Source organism: Bubalus kerabau, chromosome 3 (assembly GCF_029407905.1).
Source record: "Bubalus kerabau isolate K-KA32 ecotype Philippines breed swamp buffalo chromosome 3, PCC_UOA_SB_1v2, whole genome shotgun sequence".
Lineage (NCBI taxonomy): Eukaryota > Metazoa > Chordata > Mammalia > Artiodactyla > Bovidae > Bubalus > Bubalus kerabau.
The window spans coordinates 180,553,385-180,580,632 of NC_073626.1; the positions used below are offsets into that span (position 1 = coordinate 180,553,385).

Here is a 27,248-nt window from a genome sequence, read left to right on the forward strand (position 1 = left end):
ATCCAGTCCCATCACTTCATGGCAAATAGATGAGGAAACAATGGGAACAGTGAGAGACATCATTTTGGGGGGCTAAAAAATCACTGCAGATAGTGACTGCAGCCATGAAATTAAAAGACACTTGCTCCCTGGAAGAAAATCTATGACAAACCTAAACAGTGTATTAAAAAGCAGAGACATTACTTTGTCAACAAAGGTCTGTATACTCAAAGCTGTGGTTTTCCCAGTAGTCATGTACAGATATGAGAGTTGGATCATAAAGAAAGCTGAGCACCGAAGAACTGATGCTTTCGAACTTTGGAGGCTGGAGAAGACTCTTGAGAGTCCCTTGGACAGCAAGAAAATCAAACCAGTCAATCCTAAAGGAAAATAGTCCTGAATATTCATTGGAAGGACTGGTGCTGAAGCTCCAATACTTTGGCTACCTGATGCAAAGAGGCAGCTCATTGGAAAAGACCCTGGTGGTGGGAAAGATTAGAGGGCAGAAGGGGGCACCAGAGGATTAGATGGTTGGATGGCATCACTGACTCAATGCACGAGTTTGAGCAAACTCGGAGAGATGGTGAAGGACAGGGAAGCCTGACATGCCACAGTCCGTGGGGTTGCAGAGTCGGACAAGACTTAGCAACTGCACAACGTGAAAGGTACACTTGGGTTTGTTACATTATTTTACTTTTGCACGTTTAAAATTTTTCATGACAAAAATATGAAAAAAAATTTTCCCAAAGGTCTCCATGATTTCAGCACTCACTGGAAATGTGTGATGATGGAGAGGGAGCAGGGTATCTGGGCTAAACTTCAGGATAGTTTGAGGGATGGAATGGGTATGGTGCTTTAACCAGACCTGAGCCAGCCAGGGTCAGTTTGTGAGCAAGATGAACTCCGTGAGTCATGCTTAACTTGGGGTGTCTGTGGTATGTCTAGATGGGACTGCACAGGAGAATCTGTGCAATGGTGGAAACACTAAACTCCAGAGATGTGGAAGATGAAAATGGGAGTCACTGGATGACATTACTAGGAGAAACTGTAGAAAAGAGGGTCTCAAAGGAGTCTGAGTGGTCATAAGGCAAAGACATGGATAAATGGTGTCTTACAAAATGGGAAGGCCCAGGAAGAGGTCTAGAACAGTTTTTAAAAGGAGGAAATGCTTAGATCTCACAACATACAAAAAATTAACTCAAATGGTTGAGCTAAATTTAAGAACTAAAATTATTTAAAACTTTTAGAAAAATGTTAAATGTAAATCTTTATGACCTTGAACTAGGCAATGGATTTATCACAACCAATCAAAACACAACTATTAAATAATAAAACCCGCCCCTCAGTCAGATGGGCATGGAGACACTTCCGGAAATAACACAATGGCTGACCAAGGAGAACCCCAAGTTCATTTCCAAGTAGCTTGTATTGCCTGGTGATGGTGGTACTAGAAAAAACTAAACTGGTAAAACATCTGACCGGTGACTCTGAGATTATGTAGCTACCTTGGAAATGGCAACCCACTCCAGTCTTCTTGCCTGGAGAATCCCAGGGACTGTAGCCTGCCAGGCTCCTCTGTCCATAGGGTCACAAGATTTTGACACGACTTAGCGACTAAACCACCACCACCACCACCACCTTGGGTGTTGAGGGCCATCTCCTTGAGTTCCACACCAACAGAGGACCTATTAAATTCAGCATATGTGATACAGTCGGTTAGGAGAAACTTGGTGGACTGAGAGATGACTATCATATCCAAGGCTCAGTGTGCTGTCAGGATGTCTGATGTTGAATTGAGTTACATACAACAATGTGCCTAACTGGCATAGGTATCTGGTACGAGTGGGAGAACATCCCCATTGTGTTGTGTGGCAACGAAGTAGATGTTAAGGACCGAAAGGTTAAGGCAAAGTCAACTGTCTTGCCCAGAAAGAATCTTCAATACTATGACATTGCTGCCACAAGCAACTACAGCCTTGCAAGGCCGTTCCTCTTGGAGTCTGAAGCCTGCCGGCTCTTGCCCTGCCAGCATAGCCTTGGCAGCACAGCATGAGCACGATCTAGAGGGATGCTCAGACAACCGCTCTCCCGGACGAAGATGCTAAGTGTGAGAAAGTGAAGCTGGGGCCCCGCGGCAGACGTCGTTTCATAGGCAACGGCCCTGTGGCGTCAGTGGTGCCGAGTCTGCCGCTCTATTATATAGCTAGGCAGAACGTGTCCTTAATCTTTGGATGCTGAGATGGATGGGCTTTGGAGTGAAGGTGGCAGTTCAAAAAAATACCTTCATTTTTTGGACCTGAGAGTCTGCTTTGGAACACAGCTGTTTCCTTCTTGAATTTCAGATATAAAGACTGCTATAGTCACAGGACAAAAAAATATAATCCCATAGGATGGGAGTCCTTGCAAATCATATACCTGATGAGAATCTAGTATGCAGAATATACAAAGAACCCCTGCACCTCAACAGTAGATAACTCAATTAAAAATGGACAAAAGATCTAAATAAACATTTCTCAATAAATAAATAAATTTCCTGGCATTCCAGTGGTTAAAACTCCTGTGCTTCTATTGCAGGAGGCACACATTCAACCCCTAGCTGGGCAACTAGGATCCCATAAGCCCTTGGCCAAAATAAAAAAAGGTATACAAATGGCCGACGCACATGAAAAGATGCTCAACGTCCGAGTCATAAGGGAAATGTAAGTCAATACCACAATGAAACATCACTTCATACCCACCAGGATGCCTATAATAAAATAATACGTGTTGGTGAGGACATGGGGAAAACGGAACCTTCATTTATCACTGGTGGGAATGTAAAATGGCACGGCTGCTATGGAAAACTGTTGGTTCCTCAAAAAGTTAAACGTAAGAGATACCATATGCCCCAGCAATTCCACTTCTATGTATATGCCCCAAAGATCTGAATATATGCCCATATAGAAAACCTGTATACAATATTTTAAACAGTATTCATAATAGCCAAAAAGAAGAAACCTGAATGCCCAACTCATCAATGGCTAAAATACGGTTATCATCCATCCAATGGACACTTGGCAATAGGAGGAATGAAATACCTGCGTGCACATGCTTAGTGAGATTAGCCAGTCACAAGACTATGTATTCTAAGACTTCATTTAGATGGAATGTCTTTAATTGGCTAAACTAAAGACAATGTGGAACAACTCTACTTCAAAAAAAATTTAAAAAATTAAAAGACAATAGGGATTAGCAGTTGCCTAGGGTTGGTGGGAAGGGGAACGGGGAATGACTGCTAGTAGCTATGAGGTTTCTCTGGAGTGCTAAAAATATTCCGCATAGTGGAAACTGTGGTATAAACTTGTGAATATTCTAAAAACCACTCAACTATGTGTTAAAATGGTGGAATTTACGGGGTGAATTTTTTCTCACTTTGAAATAAGATCAGGGGCCTGTGCTCAGCAATATTAAATGCTGCAGTCAAGCCAGGCAAGGTGAAGCTTGGAGACATCACAGGACTGGAGTGCAGTGGTGATTATCCACTCAGTTCTTCTGTTACCATCTCTAACCTATTTAATTTCAGTAATTCTGGCTGAATCCTCAACAGATTCTGTGGTTCCATCCCTCTTGCCATGACTGGCTTAAGTGTGAGCAGGTGATCTACTTTTGCCCAATTAGACTCAAGCTACTAAGGCACATCTGTGAAATAATTCATTATTCTTAAGAAGAAAAAAACAAACTATCTTCTGCCTCTGCACACTGGTGTGAAGCCGAGGTCTGCAGCAGCTGACAGGGGAGGGGTGGTGGGTGGACCACACTCTCAGGGCAGAAAAGCTGGAAAGAACCACCTGGGTTCTTAGAAACCACTCTAAGCCAGGAGTTTTCTTAGGGACAGAAATCTTCCTGTTTAAGCCATTTGATTTTTTTTTTTTTTCTTTTTTAAAGAGTCAAGAAAGCAGCCCAAGGCAGGTTACTGGCAACTCTTCCCAATTGGGCTTGGAGACAGGGCACGGGGAAGGGAATGTTTTTATAAGATGTTCAAGTCAGGACTGCCACTGATCAAGCTGTAGCATTGTCTTAAATGTCCTTACAAGGTTTTCACATCTACTTTCTTGATTTGTAAGCCCAGGCACTCTCATGCTCCACAGTCAGTCAAGTCAGTAAATATTTTCCAGGAAAGAAAAAAAAAATTCAAGCTCACCTTCTTCATCCTAATTTCTAGGAAACACAAAAAGATGGTTACTGAATATAATCTAAGCCAGTCACTTCACCTCGGAATCACTTAACTATAAAATGGGGATAACATCTACATAGGACTGACCCAAAGAGTAAAGGACAGAAAGTGGCCAAACTCCTAGCCTGGTCTATGTCTCAACAGGTCTCAACAATGTGAACTCTTAACAAATACTGATAAGGTAACCTTAACTGTGGCTTTCTCAAATCCTGCAACTTCTGTGCAATAACAAGTTGCCATACCGACTCTTAACAGTTGTAACAGGCTCCACTCTGGAAAATGACACCATCCCTGAATAAAAATTAACAACCAACACCCTAGAACTATTTCAGCAATAATGGAGGCAAATGCCTGAAATTGCCCAAGTGGGCAAAGTATACCTTCTCCTAATAGTGCCCCCTAATACAAGTCGAACTTTGAAATTATTTTTCACTCAAGTCAGGGGTTTGAACCAGGACTTTGCTACTCCTTAGATGTACATATAACCTTGAACAAGTTTCTTCATCTATTTCCCCATTAGTAAAAAGGGTGTTAACACTTGGATTACACAATTGTCTCAAAATTGAAGGTCAGAGATAATAGAAAAGGTACCAACAAAGAGCTTAACCCATATGAAAGCTCTACCTTTTTGACTAAAGGGATAAAGTAACATAAGGTTTTTAAAAAAACTAGTCTCCAACGTATTGGGCTGGCCAAGAAGTTTGTTTTTCCATAAGCACTTTCAAATTTTTGGCCAACCCAATATGTTAACTCCCCTCAAATAAGAGGTGACCTGTGAAAGCAAATTCAAATTGCAACTGTCAATTTATTACAAGTTTGATTTCCGAACAGATGAGTTCTTGCTATTTTTCTAAAAGAAAGGGTTTCTCTGAAGGGTCTTCAAGCTAAAGGAATGAGTAAAGTCCCCACTAACATCTTTGTTTGTGGAGCTAGAATACTTCACCAGCAAGGACAAGAATTTATAATCACTTACTCAAGAGCAGGGTGCCATCTGCCTTACACATCCTATGGCCAACTGTGTAGACACCAAAGCACTTCCTTTGGTGTGCTTAAGGAATATATAGCTGCATCTATTAATATGCTAACTTTACAGAGACCTTAAATGCGAGTGAAGTGGAAAGGCTCTTTTACTGTCACCTACCAGGCCAAAACGTCACACCTACCAGATACCTGCATTTAAAGATACACTTCAGGTATAACCAAGTACAGAAACCACTTCTCTGCTCCCAGCCTCACCAGCAGTCTGCTCCTGGGATCTTTCCCAACTCCATGCGGCACTGTGTTCTATAGATGGACCATAAAGATCGACTGTACATGGAGCCTCTACACCTCACACCAGAATGCATCCTGTCCCAAGAGACTTGGGAGAAACCAGGCTCCCCCAACTCCTGGGAAAAGATTAAAAGCAGCATTCCAAGCCAAACTGTATCCAGCTTTATTAAAGATACTTTTCATAAACAATCATGGTATTTCAGGCAGGACATGGGCAGACAATCGTTAACAGTATACAACTTTCAAACTCCCTTTTTCAATGGACTACCAAAATCAGAAAGCCACTATAAAACCCAATGAAATCTTCATGTGATGCTCTGAACAGGGAAAGTTTAGAGTGAGGGTTGACATTTCACATTTAGCATGTTGTTTAACAACTTTTCACAAGCCGACCCTGACTTTCAGGAAATGGAAATGAAAATGGCAGAAGTATCACTCTGAGGAGCCACAGTCTAAAAAAAGGAACCGCTGCTCTTTTGAAGGACGCCATCTCAATGGTGACACTAGAAAGTCCAGATTGCCTGACATACTGGTCATCAATTTTGGGGGGGGGGCACGGGGTTCAGGTTCCAACAGGTCTCTGGGTTAGGGGAGTCAAGTCTGTGCTGAGGTGGAGAGGGAGAAGAGGACATAAAAACTAAAGTTTAGTTCCCCACACCACAAGGCCGTTTGTGCCAAGGTGGCTCATGTGTGTCAACATCAAGGAATCCCTCCTTCCTGGGAACCAAGAGGAAGTCTCTCAAAACTAGACGGGAAAGGTATTTTTCCCCCACGTCAATTCAGCTTCGGAGACATTCTGTTAGTGACGTGCCCTTCCCCCAAAAAACAACAATGAAGTGTTCTGTGTGCTAACAACATAGCTTAAAAAAAAAAAAAAGTAAAACAAAATTCTGCATTTTTATAAAACTTGATAAAAAATAGTATTTCAAACTGTACAGTCACCAGAAGTACACAGTTATCAAAAATGCACACACTTCACTTGGCATCTCCAGCACCTTCAGCTTTCTGTGCCTGCAAGAAAAGGACAGAAGAATACAATAAGCAGACTTGGAAACTATCTTAGAGACGCAGTACTTCTTTTTAAAATGACTTAGTAGGTAACTTTACTAAGTCACTTCCCCTCTGGATCTTACTGTGAAACTGGGGAAGGGGACACATCAGCATGACAAGGTGTGAGGTTACTCCCTGCTTGAAAACCATGGTGTAGCAGGAGTGACGCTTAAGCCAAGGACAAGGCTCTCATATACTGGATGGCAGAGACTTCAGGAATCCAGATTAAATTCACAGGGGGTAAAAAACCACAAGTAAACTCTGGATTAAAAGGGACACTTGGGGAGTGATGCAAATGCAAGAAAAAGGCCATAAAAGCTTTTGGGATCAGTAACTGAAAGAGCAGACCTAAAGAAAGTGAAAATAGTAGTTGTACCTGGTCTGTTTTGGCATCTCCATTTTCTGCAGGGTTATTCCCATCCTTGCCAGCATCAGCTTTCCCCTTTTTCCCTTTGGGTACCTTCTCTCCCTTCTAAAAAGGGGAGGGAGGAAAAAAAAAAAAGCTGTTTCTCCTCATTTCATATCACCAGGATACAGTCTGCTTTATCAAATATAAAACAAACGCGCCCCCCATTGACAAAGAAAACCAAATTGTGGTCTTCAATATACAGAATCTTTCAGGTGCAAATAATAGAATAAAACAGCTTAAACACTTTGGTGTTTTAATACCCAAGTGCAGAATTTGCTGTAAACTGAAGACAGAGGTTTTGGTTAAGGACCAGCCCTAGTAACTTTGTCAAATCTCAACTTTGTGTCAACAAAAGAATTTGTTTATAGCAGGTCTCCCAGTCAGCAACATGAGACAACTATTCAGACTTTTGCATAAATCCTATAGGCAATGTTTGTCTCACCATCTTGCTCACCTTTGCAGGGGCCTTTTTAGGCTTGGGCTCTGGCTTTGGAGGAGCAGGTTTCTTTTATTTGGGGGAGAGAAAGAAAGCAGAAAACATTAGTACAATAGACCAAAGAAAACCACCCACAACCAAACCACAGTATCACTGGCATAGAAGTTTCTCCAACTTTGTAAAGTTTGCAGTGGGCTTTGTATTAGAACTTATCCTCAGAAACCCACTCAAACAACACTCAGAAGTGTCCCACTTTGGCTACAGTCAACACAATTTCACAACGAGCAAACTCCAATGGGCAAGAGACTAACTCATGGGAAGTAAACGGAATTGTTTTCCAGCACTTTTTAGTTTCAGAGAATAACATGAAAGTTTAGAAGCAGACACACTTACAGCAGATAATCTTGCAGATCTTCTCTGTGGCTATTAAAAAAAAAAAAAAGAAAAAAAGTTACAAATAGGGCAGTGGAACCACTTAAAAACACAAGTTTTGGAGCTAAGTTGTTCTGGACTCCAGGGACTAAAGAGAGCTTACTGAGGTAAATTCAGGACTAAGGATATGGTGTGGGCTCCACTGAAGGGGCCCAAAGCTTTGTGAGATTCCAAAAGTAGAAAGACTTACTTCGTCCTTCACCTTGGCTTTATCTCCTTTAGCATCCCCTTCAGCCTAAAAAAAAAAAAAAGCAAAAGCTAAGAAAGTTGCAGCTTCTGAAGCAATTCTTAATGATTCAGAAAACTTAAGTCCCGGGGATGGGGGGATCAATGGGAATCTTGTACACAACTTTTTCCAGGACATACAAATCGTCAGTTTGTAGCATCTCCAGCTCCTCTGCAAATCCTCCAAGTGCTTAGAAAGGTCTAGGAGTGACCTTTTGTGTCAAGCTGCACGCCCGAGCAGGCTCGAATCGCGCTTAGACAGCGAGCGTAAGAGCCCCAATCAGCAGGGGGAAACGAGGGGAAACCTGGAGCTAGGCGCGCGAAGTGCGGCCCGCGCCGCCGCGCCAGGCAGAAGCAACAGCTGCACAGGGAGCAAACAAACCCCTCCGGGGGCGGGGCCCGAGCGCCGTTGCCATGGCAGCCGTCGAGGGCGGGAGACGGCAGGCGCACGCAGCTGAGGGGGGAACCCGTGGGCGGCAGCGGCGCGCACCGGCGCCGAGTCTCGTGCGCTGGGGCCGTGGGCGGTTCGCGGGTGGAGGCGGGGCCGCATCGAAGCCCCGCCCCCAGGAGGGAGGGTCCCGCCCCCTCACGGCGGCGGTTTTTTGGCGGCAGCGCGTTCCCCCCGCCCGCCAACCCAGAACGCCGCCTTCCCGCCCTTTCGGGTTTGAATTGCCCGCCCGCGGGGAAGGGACGGGAGGAGGGAGGGAGAGCTTAGCCATGGGGGGAGGGCACGTCGAGCCCGAGGGGAGCGGGATAAACAGCCGCCAACATGGCTCCTCCCGCCGCGGCCGCCGCTCCTCCAATATGGCCTCTGGCGCCCGCGGGCAGACGAACCGCGCAGGGTAGCCTGGGGCCGCCTGACACCGCCTCGAGACGCTGTGCCGGGCGGCTGAGCCTGCTCCAGCATCGCAGCCGGCTCGCGCGCCCCGAAGCCGAGGAGAGCGGCGGAGCAGCACTGACGGTGGTGGTGGTAGTGGCGGCGGCGGCGGCGGCCCAGCGCCTGGGGCCCTCGCGCCACGTACCTTTCTCTTGGGCATGGTGGCTGCGGCGGCGGGACGTAGGCGCTGGACACGGGGATGCAGTGGCGCGCGGGCTTTAAGTCGATCCAGGGGTCGCTCTCGCCTCTTCTTCACACTGCTCGGGCTCCGGGGGGTTTATAAAGTTTTTATAGCGCTGGGAGCCCCGGACCGGTTAGAACCGGATTTCACCTCCCGCCGCCGCTCATTGGCCCAGCTGGGGTCACGTGGGCGGGGTTTAAACTCACCTCCTCTGGAGGGAGTGAGGAGGGGGGTATGGGGGGGGGGTAGGGCGCGCGAGACGGCGGCGCGCCGAGGGGGTGGGGGCGCAGTGGGGGAGGCGCGCGTCGAAAGCAGTAAATGGGGGGGGGGGAGCGGTGGTGGTTGTGGTGTGAGTCGGCGGGCTCTGGGTTTCGGCTCCCGCCAAGAGCTTGGCTTTTGCAAACTACCAAGTTCCTTCCACCTTATGCAACCGAGCTACCCACTTCTCCAAGCCGTGCGACACTTAGGGCGCATCTCAGCCGCTTTCCTTCCTGTTCCCGCTGGGGGCCCCAGAAGAGGGGTTTGCTAGGCCTGGCCGCACTGCCCTTCTCCGCCGGAGGCGGGAGGAAGCGCGCGGCTTGGAGGCACGGGCTGCAGTTCCCAGGGCCGAGGCTGACGCCTGAAGTGGGGAAACAGCCGGGAAGCCAGCTTGGCGCAGCCGGACGTGCATCCTTCCAAGCTGCCACTCAGAGGAAGCCTTTCGTGCACCTCACCTGGAAGGCGGACCACTCGAGGTGGGGTAGAGGATCCAGCGGGAAGACTTTATGCGTAGAGGTGCCTTTCGGGTGCAGTGGGGCAGGTAGGAGCTGTCCTTTCAGCACCCGTTGCTCAGCCGCCTCCCCAAATACCAACAAAGCCCCCCCCGCCACCGCCCCCCGAAGCCTGTCGGGCGGCTGGGCTCCCTTAGGTCCTTGTATTCCCGGACCTCAGAACCCCGCTACCGAATGATGGAGAGTGGCTGCCAAGGCGGCCTACTAGCATTCCCCTCCCCCTAAGCTCCACCCGCTTCGGAGACATCAAGCTCAGCTGCCCCCACCCGACGCGGCCACCAAGCCTGGGCGCTGCTAACGCAGCTGGCGAAATCCCTCCTTCCACACTGGCAGGCTGGCTTCCTTTCACTTGCGCGATGAAAAGGAGGGTGGAGGAAAGCGTCCAGGGATTAGGAAACAAGTAGAGGAACAGGTGTTGCGATGGCAAAAGGGCTCTTCCAGTGGCTCCCCCCTCCGCCCCCAAAGCTAGGGATCCTGGAAGTGGCCGAGTGCACCTGAGGGAGGTGGACAATTGCTGCAGCAAAACGCGGTCTTCAGTTGCACTCGCAAGCAAGTTTTACCTCTAAGAAAGAATTTTTAAAATTCTATTTGACACCCAAGAGAACACAACACGATAAATATCCTCAAGTTGTGTGTGTGTGTGGGGGGGGGGTTGGCTCACAGGTGGGAGGACATTTAAATAGGTCGCACCGAGTTTCTTGAGGCAAGGGTTGAGCTGGTTTGTACAAATCATACCGGTCGAAAGCAATCACGGTGACTTCGTATCAACTATTTGCAGCCCGGTTCAAAGCATCCGTGATCCCTCAGCTGCTTTTCACCCCTCCCGTGCCTCCCGAGGCAGCCACTAGCCCCTCCCCCAACCCCGTGTACTTCTCCCAGAATACAGGACCTCAGGCCGGAGAGATGCCTGCCCATTAATCACCTCTGCGGTACCCCTGATCACGTTAGGGAAAGTCAGACCCAGAAAGGAGACAAGGACTCAACTACCATGCTCACAGGGCAGATTCCGTTTGCTGCCTCCAGCCCCTCTTTCCCGCCTTAATTGTAGGGCTCTGCCTTTATAGCCGCATAATTCATGCCTCCCTAATTAAGGCTGTCAACAGCCTCATTGTAAAGCTGGAAAATGTACAGCACCTGCTCTCTGGGAACCCTGTGCCAGGCATTGGTAGTGGGGAGTGCCAGGTGTGTGTGTGGGACTTGCCAAAGGGTGCACTGATTGGCTTTTCCATCGCAGTGTCTGGCATTCATGCCTGATTCTGGGAGCAGTGATGATGCGCACAAGGTCTCTTGTGCCAGGTATCCAGGCACAGAAAGGGGAGACGATTGGAATACAGGGAAGTTAGGGGTTTTAAAGAATATGCTCTTAGCACTGCTTGCAAGACCCCACCTCTCCCCTAGAGGGAGGTGCTGGGGAAATAGTTTGCAGAAAGTAAAATGGGAAGACACAGCGTTTGGTTGGTATTACTCGCTGGTGCTGGCTGCTGTGGGGCACCTGAAGCACGGAATTGCTCAGACAGACAGCTCTTCAAAGGCACTAATCCTCTCAGCAGCTCTGCAGCCAGGCCTGGCAGGGAGAGGTAAGGGAAAGGACACAGCCCTTGACTTGGCCCTTATCTCCCTGCTGGGCAACCTTGGCCCTCACAAGCTGAGACTCTGCCATGCTGAGACTAAATCATCTCACAGCCTACTTAGGGGGCCAGGTCAAAAGCTGAGAAAAGCCTCAAAGGCTGTGGAGGTGGGAAGCAGAGTCCGAGATGCTGAGGGCAAGGAGGCAGTCAGTTGGGAGACGGGCTGGTTTCTGTGCTCTTGGTCCTCATGTGATCCATGGGAGGCGGCCTGTGCTAGATTAGACTCACCAGGGCCTACAGGCTCTTCTGTTACCCTGTGGCAATGGAGGGGGCCCATCTCACTGGGGAGTGGAGCCTGGCCCCATGCCCTGCAAGAGGAGGAGAAAAGCTTGTGTGGGCTGAGTCGACAATAGGTAATTGGATTGTAATCACCCGCCTGGCTTCCTCGCACCATTGGGGGCGCTGAGCCTTTCAGTGAGCAATCAGCCCAGCGTGGTGGGAGGGGGTAAGATTCAATAGCAAATCCCAGGTGGAGAGCCAAGGAGGAGGAGCAGCAGATGGGCAAATTTTCTGTCTCTGCCTCCTCTTTGCCTAAATCATGCTGGCCATCTATTAGCTCTTTACCAGCAAATCCACGGTGGGGCCACATCTTTTGTGATGGCTAAGATGGATGGGTAAAGGGCCAAGGTTTGGGGGAGACCTCTTCCCCCAAATTTTGTGTGTTGAAGGATGTGCTGGTGGAAAACCAAAGTGCACCTAGGAGTACAGGTAGAGGTGGCAAAGATGGAAGAGCTGAGGCCCTCTGCTCCTCAGACCTACTGTGATCACAGCTGGGCTCAGGGTACTTGAGACTCACCCCTATCCCTCTCCCCAGCGGCACTGTCCCAGGTAGCCCATAGATATTTGGCCAGCAGACCTAGCCTCGGGCTTCCTTGCTAAGCCAAGGAACACAATTCATCATCAGGAGGGAGGTGCCTTTCGCCAAGAAAAGAAAGGGGAGTGGGGCCCTGGAAGCCAAGGGTAGGGCAAAGTGGCAGGAGGCCAGCCTCACTCAGGTTGATGCAGTGCCCAGATGTGCCAGCCAGTCAGCCCGCTTGAGTTCCAAGGCTTGCAGGAAGCCCTGGACCCGCTCTTCCCGTCTGGCTGCGAGTTTGTGCAAGCGTGTCCGTCGGAGCTGGGGGTCCCCACTGGCCGGGAGCCCCTCTTGCAGCAGCTGCTCTGTCACCGCAGCCTGGTCCCTCTCCAGCTGCTGCCTCTTCCGCTCCTCTGCATACATGTCTCGGGCCTTCTGCTAGAGAAAAGCAGGGTTTGGGGTGGGGAAATCATCTTTAGGCTTGGGTGGAATTGGAATGGAGGAGGTGAGGGTGGGGCACAGGACTGGCCAAGTTAAGTGGAACAGTGGGGCGTTTGGATCACATTTGGAAAGATCTGGGAGTAGGTATGCAATGGGTGGTGCCCACATTGTACAGGCAGGGCGCTGCCAGTTCTGGATCCATGTTGGTCTCTTTGGGGTGGGAGCTTCTCTATTTCGCGAAATTCTTCTCAGGTGTGCACTTGGAAGGGAACCAGCAAATTTGGGTCTGACTTCTGGTTCTCCCACCACCTAGTTTTGTGGCTTTGGACAAACCCTCTCCTAACCTCATTTCTTCATCTGTAAAGTGGGGGTTGTGCCTATCTTGAAGAATGGTTTTAAGGATTAGAGATAATATATGCAAAACCCCTCCAGCATATTAGCAGGCTCTCAAACAGAAATAGCAATTTTACAAGTTATTATTGCTTATTCTCTGATGCAAGGAAGGTTCTATTCCTGCCTGGGGCATATCCATTGGGTCATTACTTTTTATTCCCCAGGCACTCTGAGGGGGTCATCTTCCCAACTTCCTAAGTTACCTTTCAGGGTTTGGGTCCAGAACTGCCTCTCATGTGAGACCAGGCTGACCTGCTCAGCAAATGACCCTCCTGTGAACATTCTGAGAAGCAGGTTCAGATTTCCTAAGCCACTTACTGCATTCTGCCTCTAGAATAGGTATTAGGACCACAGTCCACCATTTCTGTTAGAAAAGGAGCCGTTGAAGGCTCCATAGAGCCCTCGGGCTCCTGGAATCAGTTCTGACACCAGGTAAGTGATTACATTCCTTGGCAGCACTTCTCATACTGTGTCTTCAGACAAACCATGAACTCCTGGAGGAAAGAGACTGTGGCTCTTTCTTTCTGGCACTTGGGGCACCCTGTACCTGTTCAACAGGCTGACCGTATGCCCCCAGGAGGCCATGGAGGATGTTCCTGGCACGGGAGGCGAAAATCCTTTTGGAGCAGAACCAAGGCCGTGCTGTGCCTTACTGATGCTCTCTGCTCTTGCTAACAGGCTGCAGAACCTTAGCCTCAGAGTTCCTCCTGCCAGTCCTATTCCATGTTGGAGAAACTCCCATCCTGCTGCCAACTTGGCATCCTATACCTTTGGTGCCCCTCCACCACATTCTACCTCGTACTGTGGTATCTGGATACCTGTCTGTGTCCTACTCAGCCTGTGAACACCTGGACTGCTCTGTGTTCCTCCTTTAAGGAATATCTTATACATACACAAGCGCTTCATCTGTTGTCTCACTTGACCCTCACAATAGAGCTAGGGACTTTCTATCTGCTGGAGACAGACATGGAGATTCAGAGTAGGGAAGTGATTTTCTAGCATCTTCTCAACAATAAAGATTTATTGCATGAATAAGGCACAGCGGTAAAGAACCCATCTGCCAATGCAGGAGACACGGAAGATGTGGGTTCAATCCCTGGGTTGGGAAGATCTCCTGGAGGAGGAAATGGCAACCCACTCCACTATTCTTGCCTTGGAAATCCCATGGACAGAGGAGTTTGGAGGGCTATAGTCCATGGGGTCGCAAAAGATTCAGACATGACTCAGCAACTAAACACCACCACCACCACAAAGATGAGAAATGAAAAATCTAGAAAATACCCACTCCAGGCTCTTAAATGATCCAAGGCATTCAAGGGCACTCTTCTGCTATGATAACGAACTCACGTGTGGTGCTATGAAGGCTAAACAAGTTTGAGAAGTTGCTGCTTAAGTGTCTCCATCTTGCTAGAAGGGCTTCTTCCTGGCCTTGGTCAGGGAGGACCCTGGGTCCCACATGTGGGACCTTATTGGGGGTTCAGAAATGCACAGGATATAGTTACCACAATCCATGTGCTCACAAGCTGAGAACACAGAGATGTACCCAAATGCCATAGTACTGATGGAATGTGGTAAGGGTCATTAGGAAGGTAAGGGAAAGGGCTGAGTAATTCAGAGGAAAGAAATTGTGATTGATGAAGGTCAAGGGGCAGTGGAATCTCATGGGCAGGCAGAACCAGATGAACTTTAACCAATGCTGCTGCTGCTGCGAAGTCGTTTTAGTCGTGTCCGACTCTGTGCGACCCCATAGATGGCAGCCCACCAGGCTCCCCCATCCCTGGGATTCTCCAGGCAAGAACACTGGAGTGGGTTGCCATTTCCTTCTCCAATGCATGAAAGTGAAAAGTGAAAGTGAAGTCGCTCAGTTGTGTCCAACTCTTAGTGACCCCATAGACTGCAGCCTACCAGGCTCCTCAGTCCATGGGATTGTCCAGGCAAGAGTGCTGGAGTGGGGTGCCATTGCCTTCTCCATTTAACCAATGGGGAAGAGTCAGATAAAGGTAGAGTGTATGGGGGAGGAGAATATTAGGCAGGGCAATAATGGGCAGACTGATGAAATCAGACAGGGTGATTAGGCCAGTGAGTCTGCCTGGAACATTGGGGTTTGAGAAGTTTCTGTTCAAAGAATGTCCTCACCTCACTAAGCCTATTTCTTCATCTGCAAAATGAGGATGATAACATCCATCTCATTGGGTGGTTTGAAGAAAAAGCAGATAATGAATGCCCAATCTGGTGCCTGGCTATTAACAGGTAGCTATTCTTCTGTCACCACTGCTTGTGACTAGGTAGGCAAAGTTCTAGCCAAACAGAAACGATGAGGCCAGCCAGCCACAGAGGCAGGAGATGCGGAGCTGGTTAAAATTGCTCTGGCTTTTTCCAAATGGCAGCCCGAGACTGAGTGTTGAGCAGAAAGGTGGCAGTCGGGCAGAGTCTGGCCCCTAATTTGCCAGGAATCAGCAATTCACTGTTAGGATGACAGAGTCAGGGGAGAGCAGAAAGCCCATCAGCTCTGTACTTCTCCTGTACAGACAATGACACCAAGCTAGGGAGGGACTTGGCCTAAGTCACACAGTGAGTTAAAGTTCCCTTGGTTTCCACTAAGGTGACTTCTTGAAAGATCTATAGGACATGTGTTGTGTGCCTCTGGATAAGCTGTACTTTCTAGGGGCGGAGTGGGGAACCAGTGACCTGCATCTGGATGCCTCTGTGCAATCAGATGGTCTGGATCTACCACCCCGCCTCAAAGGTGTTCTAAGTTCTTCTCAGGTACTCAGACTCTGAAAATCTAGGCTAATGGAGGTCCTAATGGTCAACTTCTCTCTCCCTGACCATACTGTCTACTCTCCCTGTATAAGGAGCAATTGGGGGAGGGCGTTAATAATTACCATAGATACTTCTTATACAGACCTTCTGTGGTCTTGGTGTAAGGGCTTCATGGAGCTGATTTTGAGAAATGGGACTCTAAACTATCAATATAAACTTCTCCTGGGCATTAAGACTCTCTGCTCTTGTTCTCTGTTCAGCAGAATTAGGGAACCAGATGTAATGGCCCCTCCACAGTACATAAATCCTCAGGTCCACTGACCTCACTAGGGCATGGAAAGAGGATACAGGTCTTGGGCTTCAAAACATTCACCAGCTAATAAGTCCTCTCTTGAGTCCCCATCTCCCCAGGTTGGTAGCAAGTGGGATGCGTTTCGGAGGGCTGAGACAGCACCTCCTGCTGGTAACATGATATTCTGACGAGCACCCAGAGTCTCCGTGCCAAGGGAACTGTCCTGGAGATGGGATGAGCAGAGTGCTAAGTGTCTGTGGATTTTCTGGAGACAGATGAAGTCTAATGAAGAGCCCAGAGACACACATGATGAACTATACTGACCACCAGTCTCTGAAAATGAACTCTGTTCCACCACTGCACTGAGTTCTCTTGATGTATTAGTTCACTGAAGGCTGATCACAAACTTGTGAGGCAGGTATTATCATTACTTCTCTCATTTTACAGATGAGAAAAGTGATTCTCTGAAGGGTTAAGTAATTGCCTAGTCAGTCACATAGCCAGTAGGCAGCACCATGATTCAAAGTCAGGAATGTCTGAGATAACAGCTGAAGTTTTCTAACTTCTCTTGAGGAGAAGACATTGACTACCTTTAGAGTACTAGAAATAAAATGGTTGATTGAGCCAGCCTAGTATTTAACCTCTGACAGATGCATCAAAGGAAGTTTAGTGGGAACCTTTATCTTCTCCCTCTACATCATTACAGATCAGGTGGACCACACTATTACTCCTCATCTCTGAGGAAAGATCCCCGGGGACCTACCATCCATGCAGCTTGTAACTGAGAATCAGTGGCTCTGTATTGCTGCCCAACCCTTCCCCACCCTGATTTTCTCTGTCCTACTGTGTCATTGTCAAGATTGCTTCCCTTTGCTAGCCCCCATTCTCTAAGATGAAGGGTGACCACCTGGAAACTTTCACGATCCCTTCAGATACCAGGATCTAGCTTCCAACAATTTGTAGCTGAGTCCCTGCTTCCATTAGCATCCAGCACCTGCCCTCATCCCAGTGAGCTAGGTCAAGAACCCAGCTCCCTACCTTGGCTTCCTGCAGGGCATCAGGACATACTGGGCTGGGCTTAGAGACAGAGAAGCTCAAACTGAACAATAAGAATTTGGGAGATGGGGCAAGAACACAGATGTGGAGGCAGAAAACCAAAGGGGATGAGAATAAGGAACTGAACAATCCAATTTGGTGAGGATACAGAACACATACAAGGTGGATATCAGAAAGATCAGCTCTCTAGTCTGACAGCATACTGGCCAGGATGCTTAGTCTGGACTAGACTGCTAGTGCTTCTGCTGAGGTGCTAAGATTTCTAGAAACAGAGTATGAATGCTCCCGGGCAGAGGAAATCTGGCCAAAACCCCCATGGGGTCTGCTGAGAAAGAGTTCAGGACAGTCAATATCTGTTATTACTTTGGTCTCCTCACTCTAAAAATGGAGGCAATTAAGAGTAGTATATACCTTATAGAACTACATAGAATCAAGTAAAAGGATGCCTGACACGTGCTACAAAGTCAATAAATGTCTGGAATTATGATTCTTCGGTACCAAATGAAACTCTTAACGGTTGTCCTTAAACATGTTCCACCCCATTCTAGAAAACAGCAGAACCATCCACCCAACTGCCCAGGCCAAAACCTAAATGTTTTGGTTCCTAGTAACATTAATATTCATGCTCATTGGTTTTCTTCTACAAGAGGCATGAAAGAATTTCAGAATTACATCATTAACATTACCACTGATAAACCTCTTAAGTAATGTTTAAGTTTGATTTCCAGTTTGTATTATTCTTAGAATATAAGAATAAAGATGTATAATCAGAGAACTATGTTCAGGTAACTGGAATTAATCCCTTTCTCTGAAGGTTGTATTATCAACTTAGTTTCATTTGTTTCTGTTTTAGTGTTTGTTTTTCCTTCATCTCAGTCCACTCAGCCCTCCCCTTCTCTGCAGCCGCCACCCCACCTCGAGGCCACATCCTCCCACCTGGACAACTCTAGGAATTTGATCTCTGACTCCTGCCCTGTGAAAATCCTGAGTGACTTATACAAAATGTAAATTAGATCCTGCCATTCCCTCTGATCAGAAGTCTTCAGATGTGTCCCCATAGCCTACAAGGCCGTGAATGATCAGAGGCCTGACTCCTACCCAGCTTCATCTCACATCCTTCTTCGTGCATGCTGGCCTCTTTGTTCTTCTAAGACCTAAACTATATAACTGTAGCATCCTTCCACTTCCTGCTCCCTCTACAGAGAATAATCCTTCTCCCTTAGATTTTTACATGTCTGGCTACTTCTCATCTTTAATATCACGGCTTATCAAGACCTTCCTTGACTGCTCCACTCAGCACCTCTTGCTTGCTTCATTCCTTTCTAGGACAACACTCTGTTTCTTCACTGCCTTATTGCATATATTTGTTTACTTATTATCTGTCTCCTCAAGTAAAAATATAATCTCCATGAAGGTAGGGATCTTGTCTGGCCAATTAACTGCTTAAATCTCTTGTGTGGAATACTAACATAGTGCCTGACTCAGACCAGGTACTCAGTAATAGACATTTATAGAATGAGACATTTACTTTGGCCACCTGATGCGAAGAGCTGAGTCATTGGAAAAGACCCTGATGCTGGGAAAGGTTGAAGGCGGGAGAAGGGGACGACAGAGGATGAGATGGTTGGATGGCATCACCGACTCAATGGACATGAGTTTGAGTAAACTCCGGGAGTTGGTGATGGACAGGGAGGCCTGGCATGCTGTGGTTCATGGGGTCACAAAGAGTCGGACACAACTGAGCGACTGAACTGTATTGAACTAACGGAATGAGTGAAACTTGAGGTAATTCCTCTGATAGCCATGTGGGAAAGTATCTGAGAAATCTGAATTACTAAAAGACTTCTGAGCTTCCTAATTAGAGACAATAATGTGAAAGTCACTCAGTTGTGTCTGATTTTTTGTGACCCCATGGACTGTAGCCTGCCAGGCTCCACTGTCCATGGAATTCTCCAGGCCAGAATACTGGAGTGGGCAGCCGTTCCCTTCTTCAGGGATCTTCCCAACCCAGGGACTGAACGCAGGTCTCCCACGTTGAAGGTAGATTCTTTACCATCTGAGCACCAGGGAAGCCCAGAGACAAGAATAGCCATACACAAAAGCTCGTACACCAAGATCCTCTGGGCTTCATGAAAGGCCAGTTTACTCTTTCTTTACAGATATAATTCTAACAAGCTTGGTTGACTGGTTTTCTTACCTGTAGCTCATTTAAAACTGGAAACAGGAAGAGAAGGGAAGAAGAAATGCTGTCAAAATTAGCCACTGACCATAAACAAGAAATCCTAAAGTCAAGTATCTGCAGACCATCTAGCTTAGAGAAAGAATCCCATCTTTCAAGGCCATCCTGGACAATGAAGTGCTTCAAGATGGGATCACTACCATCACTATCAGCATCAGGAGAATGTGATTATTCTGATCATCATAATTATTAGCAAGTGCCTAATACACAGTAGGTGTCAATGAATTACACACAGGACATGTTTCAGAAAGTTCTCTATCAAAAAAGGATAAAGAAGTTTTAGTTCTTAAAGGGAGATTTGGTCATGTGGAAAAACTGATATTCATTCCTCACTGACAGTGGATAATTGAGACTTTGCTGTTTTTCCTTTCAATTGAACTCAACTTCCTCTTTCAGTTTCCTCATATTCTGAGACTAAATGATCAAGCACACAATCTCACTGACTTATTCCAGGAGTTCTGGACTTGGGATTCAGGGAAAGATTTCACGGGTTATGTGAACCTCCAGAAGTAGTTTACGTGCTTCAGTGATTCGTGCAATTCTATGCAAAATGCCATGTGTTAGAGTGACCTTTGCAGTTTTTCTAGGGAGATGGTCTATGGCTTTCATCAGTTTCTCCAAGGAGTCCCCGATGCCAGGGGGACTGAGAAGCCCCGACTTATATCTTTATTTCCTCCTGGCCATTAACTCTCCAGACTCAAGAAGCATCACCAGCTTTGGGCTTAAAATTCTGTGACTTTGAGACAGTTACCATATCCCTCTGTTTCCATATCTGAACAATGAGGACACCAAAGCTGCTGGATTGTTAGAAGGGTTAAATATGAAAACACCAAAGTGCCTTAGCAGACCCTCAGTAAGTTAGCTGCCACCAGCATACACATTGTCATTATGATGGAGAGTCCTCATCAGATATAGGTGAATCTCCCTCCTAATGAAACCTGTTTCAAGATCTAGTGATCAAAACTGAAAGCAGAACTTCAAGTCCTGGCAGAACACAGCTTTATACAATGGGAAGATAGTGCTATTTTGTTTTTAATCCCTCTGGAAGAGTCTTGGATGTTGCATACTTCCACTTCTACAATCTTTTGTTAGGCTAATTCCTTCAGTGAATAATGGCCATTCTCTCTGAGAAGCCTTTCCTGAGTTTCCACAGTGAAAAGATTAAAGATTTGTAACTTGAATCTCAGTTCGGTCTTTTATTGGTTCCGTGTCCTTAACTAAATAATTCTGATTTACTCATTTGCACAAGTGGGGCTAGTAATACCTAGCTCATTGGGTTCTTGGGAACATTAAATGAGACAGTGATACACACTGTTCACAGTGCCTGACACACAGTAAATACTCGGTAAGTGGCAGCTACTACTCATTAACTTGCCAGTAGCAAGTGCCTGACATATACAGTCATGGGGGTCAATCAATGCTAATATTTTCTTCCGTCCCATCCAGTCAGGCCAGCCCTGAACTCTTACCTGAAGCATGCTATGGTTCATCTGGAACTGCAGGATGGCCTCACAGAGGTTCCAAAACGTGTATTCTGGCCACAGAACAGGCTGGAACACGAGGCAGGAGTGGGAGGTCTGGGAAAGGTGGGGAAGGAAGAGAGTTTGGTTTAGTAACGTGTCACTGGAACATATCCCTGGTCAGGTTCCAAAGAAGGAGCAGGCTGATCATGTCCAGAGATGAGGTGGCCCAGGCATCCTGAGCTGCAGCTGCTGTTGCCAGCCCGGATCCACTCACTGATGGGGGAAGGGTCATCTGAGGCAGTAAGGTCACCTGCCTGTAGCAAGGCAGAACTAAAGCGAGGCGAGATCAACATTTCCACCAGGAGTTTTCTAAGAGCCAATTTTAGGACTATGAAATAACATCTGGATTATGTTATTGGCTCTTGGCCCTCGAGGTCATCTCAGAGACACAGTGTCTGATAAGAGTTAGCAATGAATAAATGGTAGCTGCCGTTGTTATTTTTAAGTAGCAGAGTATGGCACAATGGTTAAGAGCGTGGGCTCTGGGGCCAGACTGCCTGGCTTTGAATTCTGGCTCCACCATTTACCATCTATTTGACCTGAGGCAAGTTACTTAACTTCTCTGGGTATCTAAGAGTATCTTGTATTATAAGGTACTGTAAAAATTTAATAAGATAACATATATAAAACAAAGCACAGAGCTGAGTGAACTTTTAACAATCATTACTGATTTTAGAACATTCTTGACAGTCACTGTTGAGACCTTTAGTGGAAAGGAATTCAGTGCCTAAAGGGGGATATGTTAGCTGTCAAAGAGCTCATTAAGCTAAACCAGTGTCACCTTCCCTGGAACTCCTACCAAGGTCTAAGGTCTTCTCTCTGGAACAACTTTCTTTTCCAAAGTGACATTTTTCACATACTGGAAGGCTAGGTTACAGCTGCCTGTTATCTGCTCCCAAGGTTGTAATGACTTGTTCAGTTTGTCCTTGCTAACAAACTGTAAGTTTTAAGACAGTAGGGATTATTTCTAACTTGCTGCTGCTGCTAAGTCACTTCAGTCGTGTCCGACTCTGTGCAACCCCATAAACAGCAGCCCACCAGGCTCTGCCGTCCCTGGGATTCTCCAGGCAAGAACATTGCAGTGGGTTGCCATTTCCTTCTCCAATGCATGAAAGTGAAAAGTGAAAGGGAAGTCTCTCAGTCGTGTCCGACTATTCGCGACCCCATGGACTACAGCCTACCAGGCTCCTCCATCCATGGGATTTTCCAGGCAAGAGTACTGGAGTGGGGTGCCATCACCTTCTCCAATTTCTAACTTGGTCACTGCCATATTCCCAGCACCAAGGAGGAACTCAATTTTTTTTTCCCCTCAAGAGAATAAACTATTTTCCAGACCATCATCCTTCACTTATGCCTTAGAGGACATGAGTCTCAGATTCCTGGCCATCTTCTGGTTGGCCTCTTCTGCTAAGGCCTCTAGTTTACCAGTGCAATCTCTTAAAACTCAGTGCCCAGAAGTAAATTCTTCCGACATCATCTGACCAACAGAGTGGGCCATAAAACCATAAGCTGCATGTTACACTTCTTTGGTATAGCCAAAGACTAAAAGTATCTTCAGTAGCTGAATCTTGTTAGTTTGCTTTTGAGACTATGGGCCATTAAAATTTCTGGAATTTACCATGTGAATTGTTTCCAACTCATGTCTCTCCCTCCAGCCTCTCCTTGAACAAGATTTCCTCCAGCCATGTGCTACCCAGGGGCAAAGGGAACAGATGATGGAGATTCTCAAGCAAAGACAAACTTATTTGAGTATGAGCTTTCAGATGACTACCTACACTGGGATAACTGAGCTGAGAGGCAATGGCAGGCCCCAAAGAAAGAGTCTGCATATAGTTTATATCCCTTGTGGACTGTGCTTGTGTAAATGCAGCCCTTTATTCTGAAAGAGAGAAATCAGTAAATTCAAGGCAAGGTTCCAGCCTAGAGGTGCAGGTTACATGGCAGGTTACCAAGGCAGGAGCTTGTGCTCAGGACATAAGGCAGAAGTCCAGGTCCTTGAACAGAGGCACAAGTAAAGCTTCCACTACAGCAGGACGGCTTTGATTTTTCCTCTGGGCATTCCAGGCAGCAAGAACCACACAGACTCAAAAAGCCAGGGGTGGATGAGGAAGGGATAACAAATGTTACTAGGCAAAGCCTGCAGACAGTACTCTGGATTTTAGCTCCCCCTCCAATCTGTTCTGTGGGTGCAGTCACAGTTTTCAGTTCTGACACAAACAGAATAGTGGCTGGAAATGACCTACCTGCCAGAGGAGGAAGTCACTGAGCCTCACTTCCCCAGAAGTCCGTATCAAGATGTCAGGGTGAGGAGAGTGGTTGGTATAGAGGCACTTATCGAGCAGAGACTCAGAGACATCGCTAAGGTGAGTAGGGAAGAGACAAAGATAAGCACATATCTCCTTTTGAATTACTCTCACGATGAACTTCCTTACATAAAGCTTCCCAGTTTGTAGGACACCATCACCTTCTACCTGGCATGCAGAAGGCCCTCAATAAATGCTTGATAAATTAAAGAATGATTTTAATTTTCACAACTACATAAGATATTTCTATCCTTACTTTATAGATAAGGAAACTGAAGCTCAGAGAAGATGAAAATTTCACCCAAAGTAATTTAGTTGCAGGCCTAAAATAGATGTACCCATCAGAGCATGTGTTGTCCTTCATGTAAAACATCTTTTTTTAAAAAATGCATACACCACGGACTTCCCGGGTTGTCCAGTGACTAAGACTCCGTGCTCTCAATGCAGGGGGCTCGGGTTTAATCCCTGGTCAGGGAACTAGATGCTACATGCCAAAACTAAAGATCCCACATGCCACACCTAAGACCCAGCATAGCCAAATGTTAGGTTGGAACAAAAGTAATTGCAGTTTTGGACCGTGAATTTTAAATCATTAAAACTAGGATCAAACACATTTTTATTAATCAAAATAGGAACCATTACAATCAACATATTTTGCCAATGAGAAATAAGTTTGTTTATTCCTGTAGCATAAAAATCCGTGCTTCAGGATTCGAAGCATTTTCTGCCTCCTGCTAGCTGTGGAAGCATTTTCCCTGCAAAAAGTTGTTGAGATGCTTGAACAAGTGGTTAATTGGTTGGCGAGAGGTGAGGTGAATATGGCGGATGAGGCAAAACTTTGTAGCCCAAGTCGTTCAACTTTTGAAGCATTGGTTGTGTGATATGTGGTCGGGCATGGTTATGGAGAAGAAATGGGGAAGAAATAGTCTCTTTCTGTTGACCAATGCTGGTTGCAGGAGTTACAGTCATTGGTGCATCCCATCGATTTGCTGAGCATGCTTCTCAGATGTAATGGTTTCACTGGGATTCAGAAAGCTGTAGTGGGCCAGACACCATTGAACAGTGACCAGGACCTTCCTCTGGTGCAGGTCTGCCTTTGGGAAGTACTCTGCCGCTTCCTGGTCCAATCACTGAGCTGGTTGTCGCAGGCTGTCATATAAAATCATTTTTCGTTTTATGTCACAATCCAATCGAGAAATGGCTTGTTGTGGTTGGGCAGAATTAAGAGAAGATGGCACTTCAAAACAATAATTGTTTTTTCACCTTTCTCACCTTTTCACCTTTCCAACTTGCTTCAAATGTTGAATTACCATAGAATGGTTGATGTTGGGTTCTTTAGCAACTTCTTGGGTAGTTTGAGGAGGATCAGCTTCGATGACTGTTCTTAATTGGTTGTTGTCAACTTCCAGTGGCCAGCCACTAAGCACCTCATCTTCAAGGCTCTGGCGTTTTGCACCACTATCCCACTGTGCATTTGTTAGCAGCTCCTGGGCCATGCGTTGTGGGTGGTGCCAGTTGTCTCCACTACTTTACAACCCATTTTGAACTCAAATAAAAAAACTGCTTGAATTTGCTTTTTGTCTAACATCATTTCTATAGTCTAAAATAAATATAAACAGCAATAATGTCATTAGCAAAAAACCATAAAGCTAAAAATGTGCATTAAAATGATGTATAACATAACCATATTTGAGAATATATTCCAATATCAAACAGCAAAGTTCAACAATGCAAAACTGCAATTTTTTTTTTTACTTTTGCACCAACCTAATAAATAATAAATATTTTTTAAAAAATAGAATGCATATACCCTAGGACCTTGCAATTTGATTAAATACTATGCCACTGATTTTAATACAGATAAACCTAAGTGCACTGATTTGGAAAGATGTCTAAGACGTAACATTAAATGAAAAAAAGGAAGTTTCAGAAAAAAATAGTGTGGAAAACACACACAGAAACCCTCACACCTGTGAATACATATAAACATAGATACATGCAAACAAAATCTAAAAAGGCATACACCATACTATTAACGGTGATCATTTCTGGAAGGTTGGATAAGAAGGAAAGATTATCTCTTTTTACTTTATATACTTTGGCTATGGTTTGAATTTATTATAGATAGAAATTTTAAAACCTTAAATTTAAGTCCTATGGACAGTGAAACACTGCAAAAAAATCCACATAGGATATGAAACCCAGCAAAATGATCGGCCCTCTTACATTTGATAAGAGCTACTTTTCCAAACAGACACTCAGAAAGGAGATGGAATGAAGGAAGAATGGGGACTGAGAGTAATATCTTAAGTTAAACTTTTCTGTCCTACCAAGCACCAAGACGCAGAATTTAGAATCTCCAAGTGGTAAGAGTTGCATCTCGGGAAGAGGTTAGAAGACAAAATTTCTTGGTGGGAACATTCTTCTGGGAGTGTAGTCAAAAAAAGCAGAAAGGCTTCCCTGGCGGCTCAGGGGTAAAGAATCTGCCTGCCAGTGCAGGAGACACGGGTTTGATCCCTGATCTGGGAAGATCCCACATGCCACAGAGCAACTAAGCCCATGTGCCACAACTACTGAGCCTGTGCTCTAGAGTCCCCTGTTCCACAAGAAAAGCCACCACAGTGAGAAGCCCACGCATTACAACCAGAGAGCAGCCCCCACTCTCCAAAACTAGAGAAAAGCCTATGCAGCAACAAAGAGCCAAAAACAAATAAAAATTATTAAAAAAAAAAAAAAAAAAAGCAGAGCGATCTGGGCTGAGTGTTCAGAACAAGGATTTACACTTACTAGTTGTGTGTCTTTGGCTAAGTCCATCTCGCAGTCATCATTTTGCAAACCACAGCTTTATTTTCTATACCATCATTTGAGAAATAATATTCACTTATGTCTGGGCAATAGGAAGGGCTCTGGTTCAGATTTCCCTGATAATCTGAGTCTTGGCTGTGCTGGGTCTTCAGTGCTGCTCATGGGCTTTCTTTAGTTGTGGCAAGCAGGGGCCACTCTCTAGTAGTGGTGTGCAGGCGTCTCACTGCAGTGGCTTCTGGTGTTGAAGAGGATGGGCTCTAGGCCTGTGGGCATCAGTAGCTGAGGCACTTAGGCTCAGTGGTTTTGACACAGGGGCTTAGCTGCCCTGGGGCATGTGGGATCTTCCCCGACCAGGGATCAAACCTGTGTCCCCTGCATTGGCAGGTGGATTCTTAACCACTGGACCACCAGAGAAGCCCCCAAGTCTTGTCTTGACAGCATGATTTTAATTCTCTCATTAAGAATGTGAAATATGGGAACTCCCTGGTGGTCTGAAAGTGAAAGTCGCTCAGTTGTGTCCGACTCTTTGTAATCCCATGGACTATACAGTCCATGGAATTCTCCAGGCCAGAATACTGGAGTGGGTGACCTTTTCCTTCTCCAGGGGATCTTCTGAACCAGGGATCAAACCCAGGTCTCCCACACTGCAGGAGGATTCTTTACCAACTGAGCCACAGGGAAAGCCCAAGAATACTGGAGTGGGTAGTCGATCCCTTCTCCAGCAGAAATTCCCAACCCAGGAACCGAACCGGGGTCTCCTGCATTGCAAGAGGATTCTTTACCAACTGAGCTATCAGGGAAGCCCCCCTGGTGGTCTAGTGGTTAGGACTCAGTCCTTTTACTGCTGTGGGCAGGGTTCAATCCCTGGTTGGGGAACTGAGATTCTACACGCTGTGTGGTGTGGCCAAAATTAAAAAAAAAAAAAAAAAAAAAAGGCGAAATCTGTACAATCAACAATTTTTCAGCTTTCTTTGTTTTTGAAATAGGCACATTTGTACTGTTTACTTATAGGTTACTGTGAGGGTCAACTCAAGTGAAATACAGATTTGAGTTCACCTTAGGAACTATAAAATGCTACATACATAAGAAGAATAAAGATTATTTCCAGACCGAGTAGCATGCTGGGGGACTTGGGATCCCTACATAAACCCTCTGAATTTCAAATGTG

General features: G+C 46.2%; 1 protein-coding gene, 1 long non-coding RNA gene and 1 pseudogene across 6 annotated transcripts in view; 1 reads left to right on the plus strand and 2 right to left on the minus strand.

Moving 5' to 3' along the window:
- Nucleotides 1–1,600: 1,600 nt before the first annotated feature.
- Nucleotides 1,601–2,217, plus strand: LOC129647359 (GTP-binding nuclear protein Ran-like; annotated as a pseudogene).
- Nucleotides 2,218–6,884: 4,667 nt separating this feature from the next.
- LOC129647007 (uncharacterized) lies at nt 6,885–8,385 on the minus strand. The gene is made up of 5 exons (XR_008712236.1): nt 8,158–8,385; nt 7,982–8,026; nt 7,753–7,782; nt 7,378–7,428; nt 6,885–6,986 (listed from the first exon to the last, which is right to left on the minus strand). It is a non-coding gene; the product is annotated as an uncharacterized LOC129647007 (long non-coding RNA).
- A 1,874-nt stretch (nt 8,386–10,259) lies between these two features.
- DHDDS (dehydrodolichyl diphosphate synthase subunit) overlaps nt 10,260–27,248 on the minus strand; it is a 38,192-nt gene continuing 21,203 nt past the window's right edge. For 2 of the 5 annotated variants that reach the window (XM_055574049.1, XM_055574046.1), the window contains 3 exons: nt 23,216–23,330; nt 20,919–21,026; nt 10,260–12,700 (listed from right to left, as the gene is read on the minus strand). In XM_055574049.1, coding sequence (XP_055430024.1) covers nt 12,464–12,700; nt 20,919–21,026; nt 23,216–23,330 — 460 coding nt within the window. In that variant the 3' untranslated portion in view covers nt 10,260–12,463. Of the gene's footprint in view, nt 12,704–14,608; nt 16,378–20,918; nt 21,027–23,215; nt 23,331–27,248 lie in introns of those variants that run through there. The other 3 variants (XM_055574045.1, XM_055574048.1, XM_055574047.1) reach the window with 3 other exon arrangements.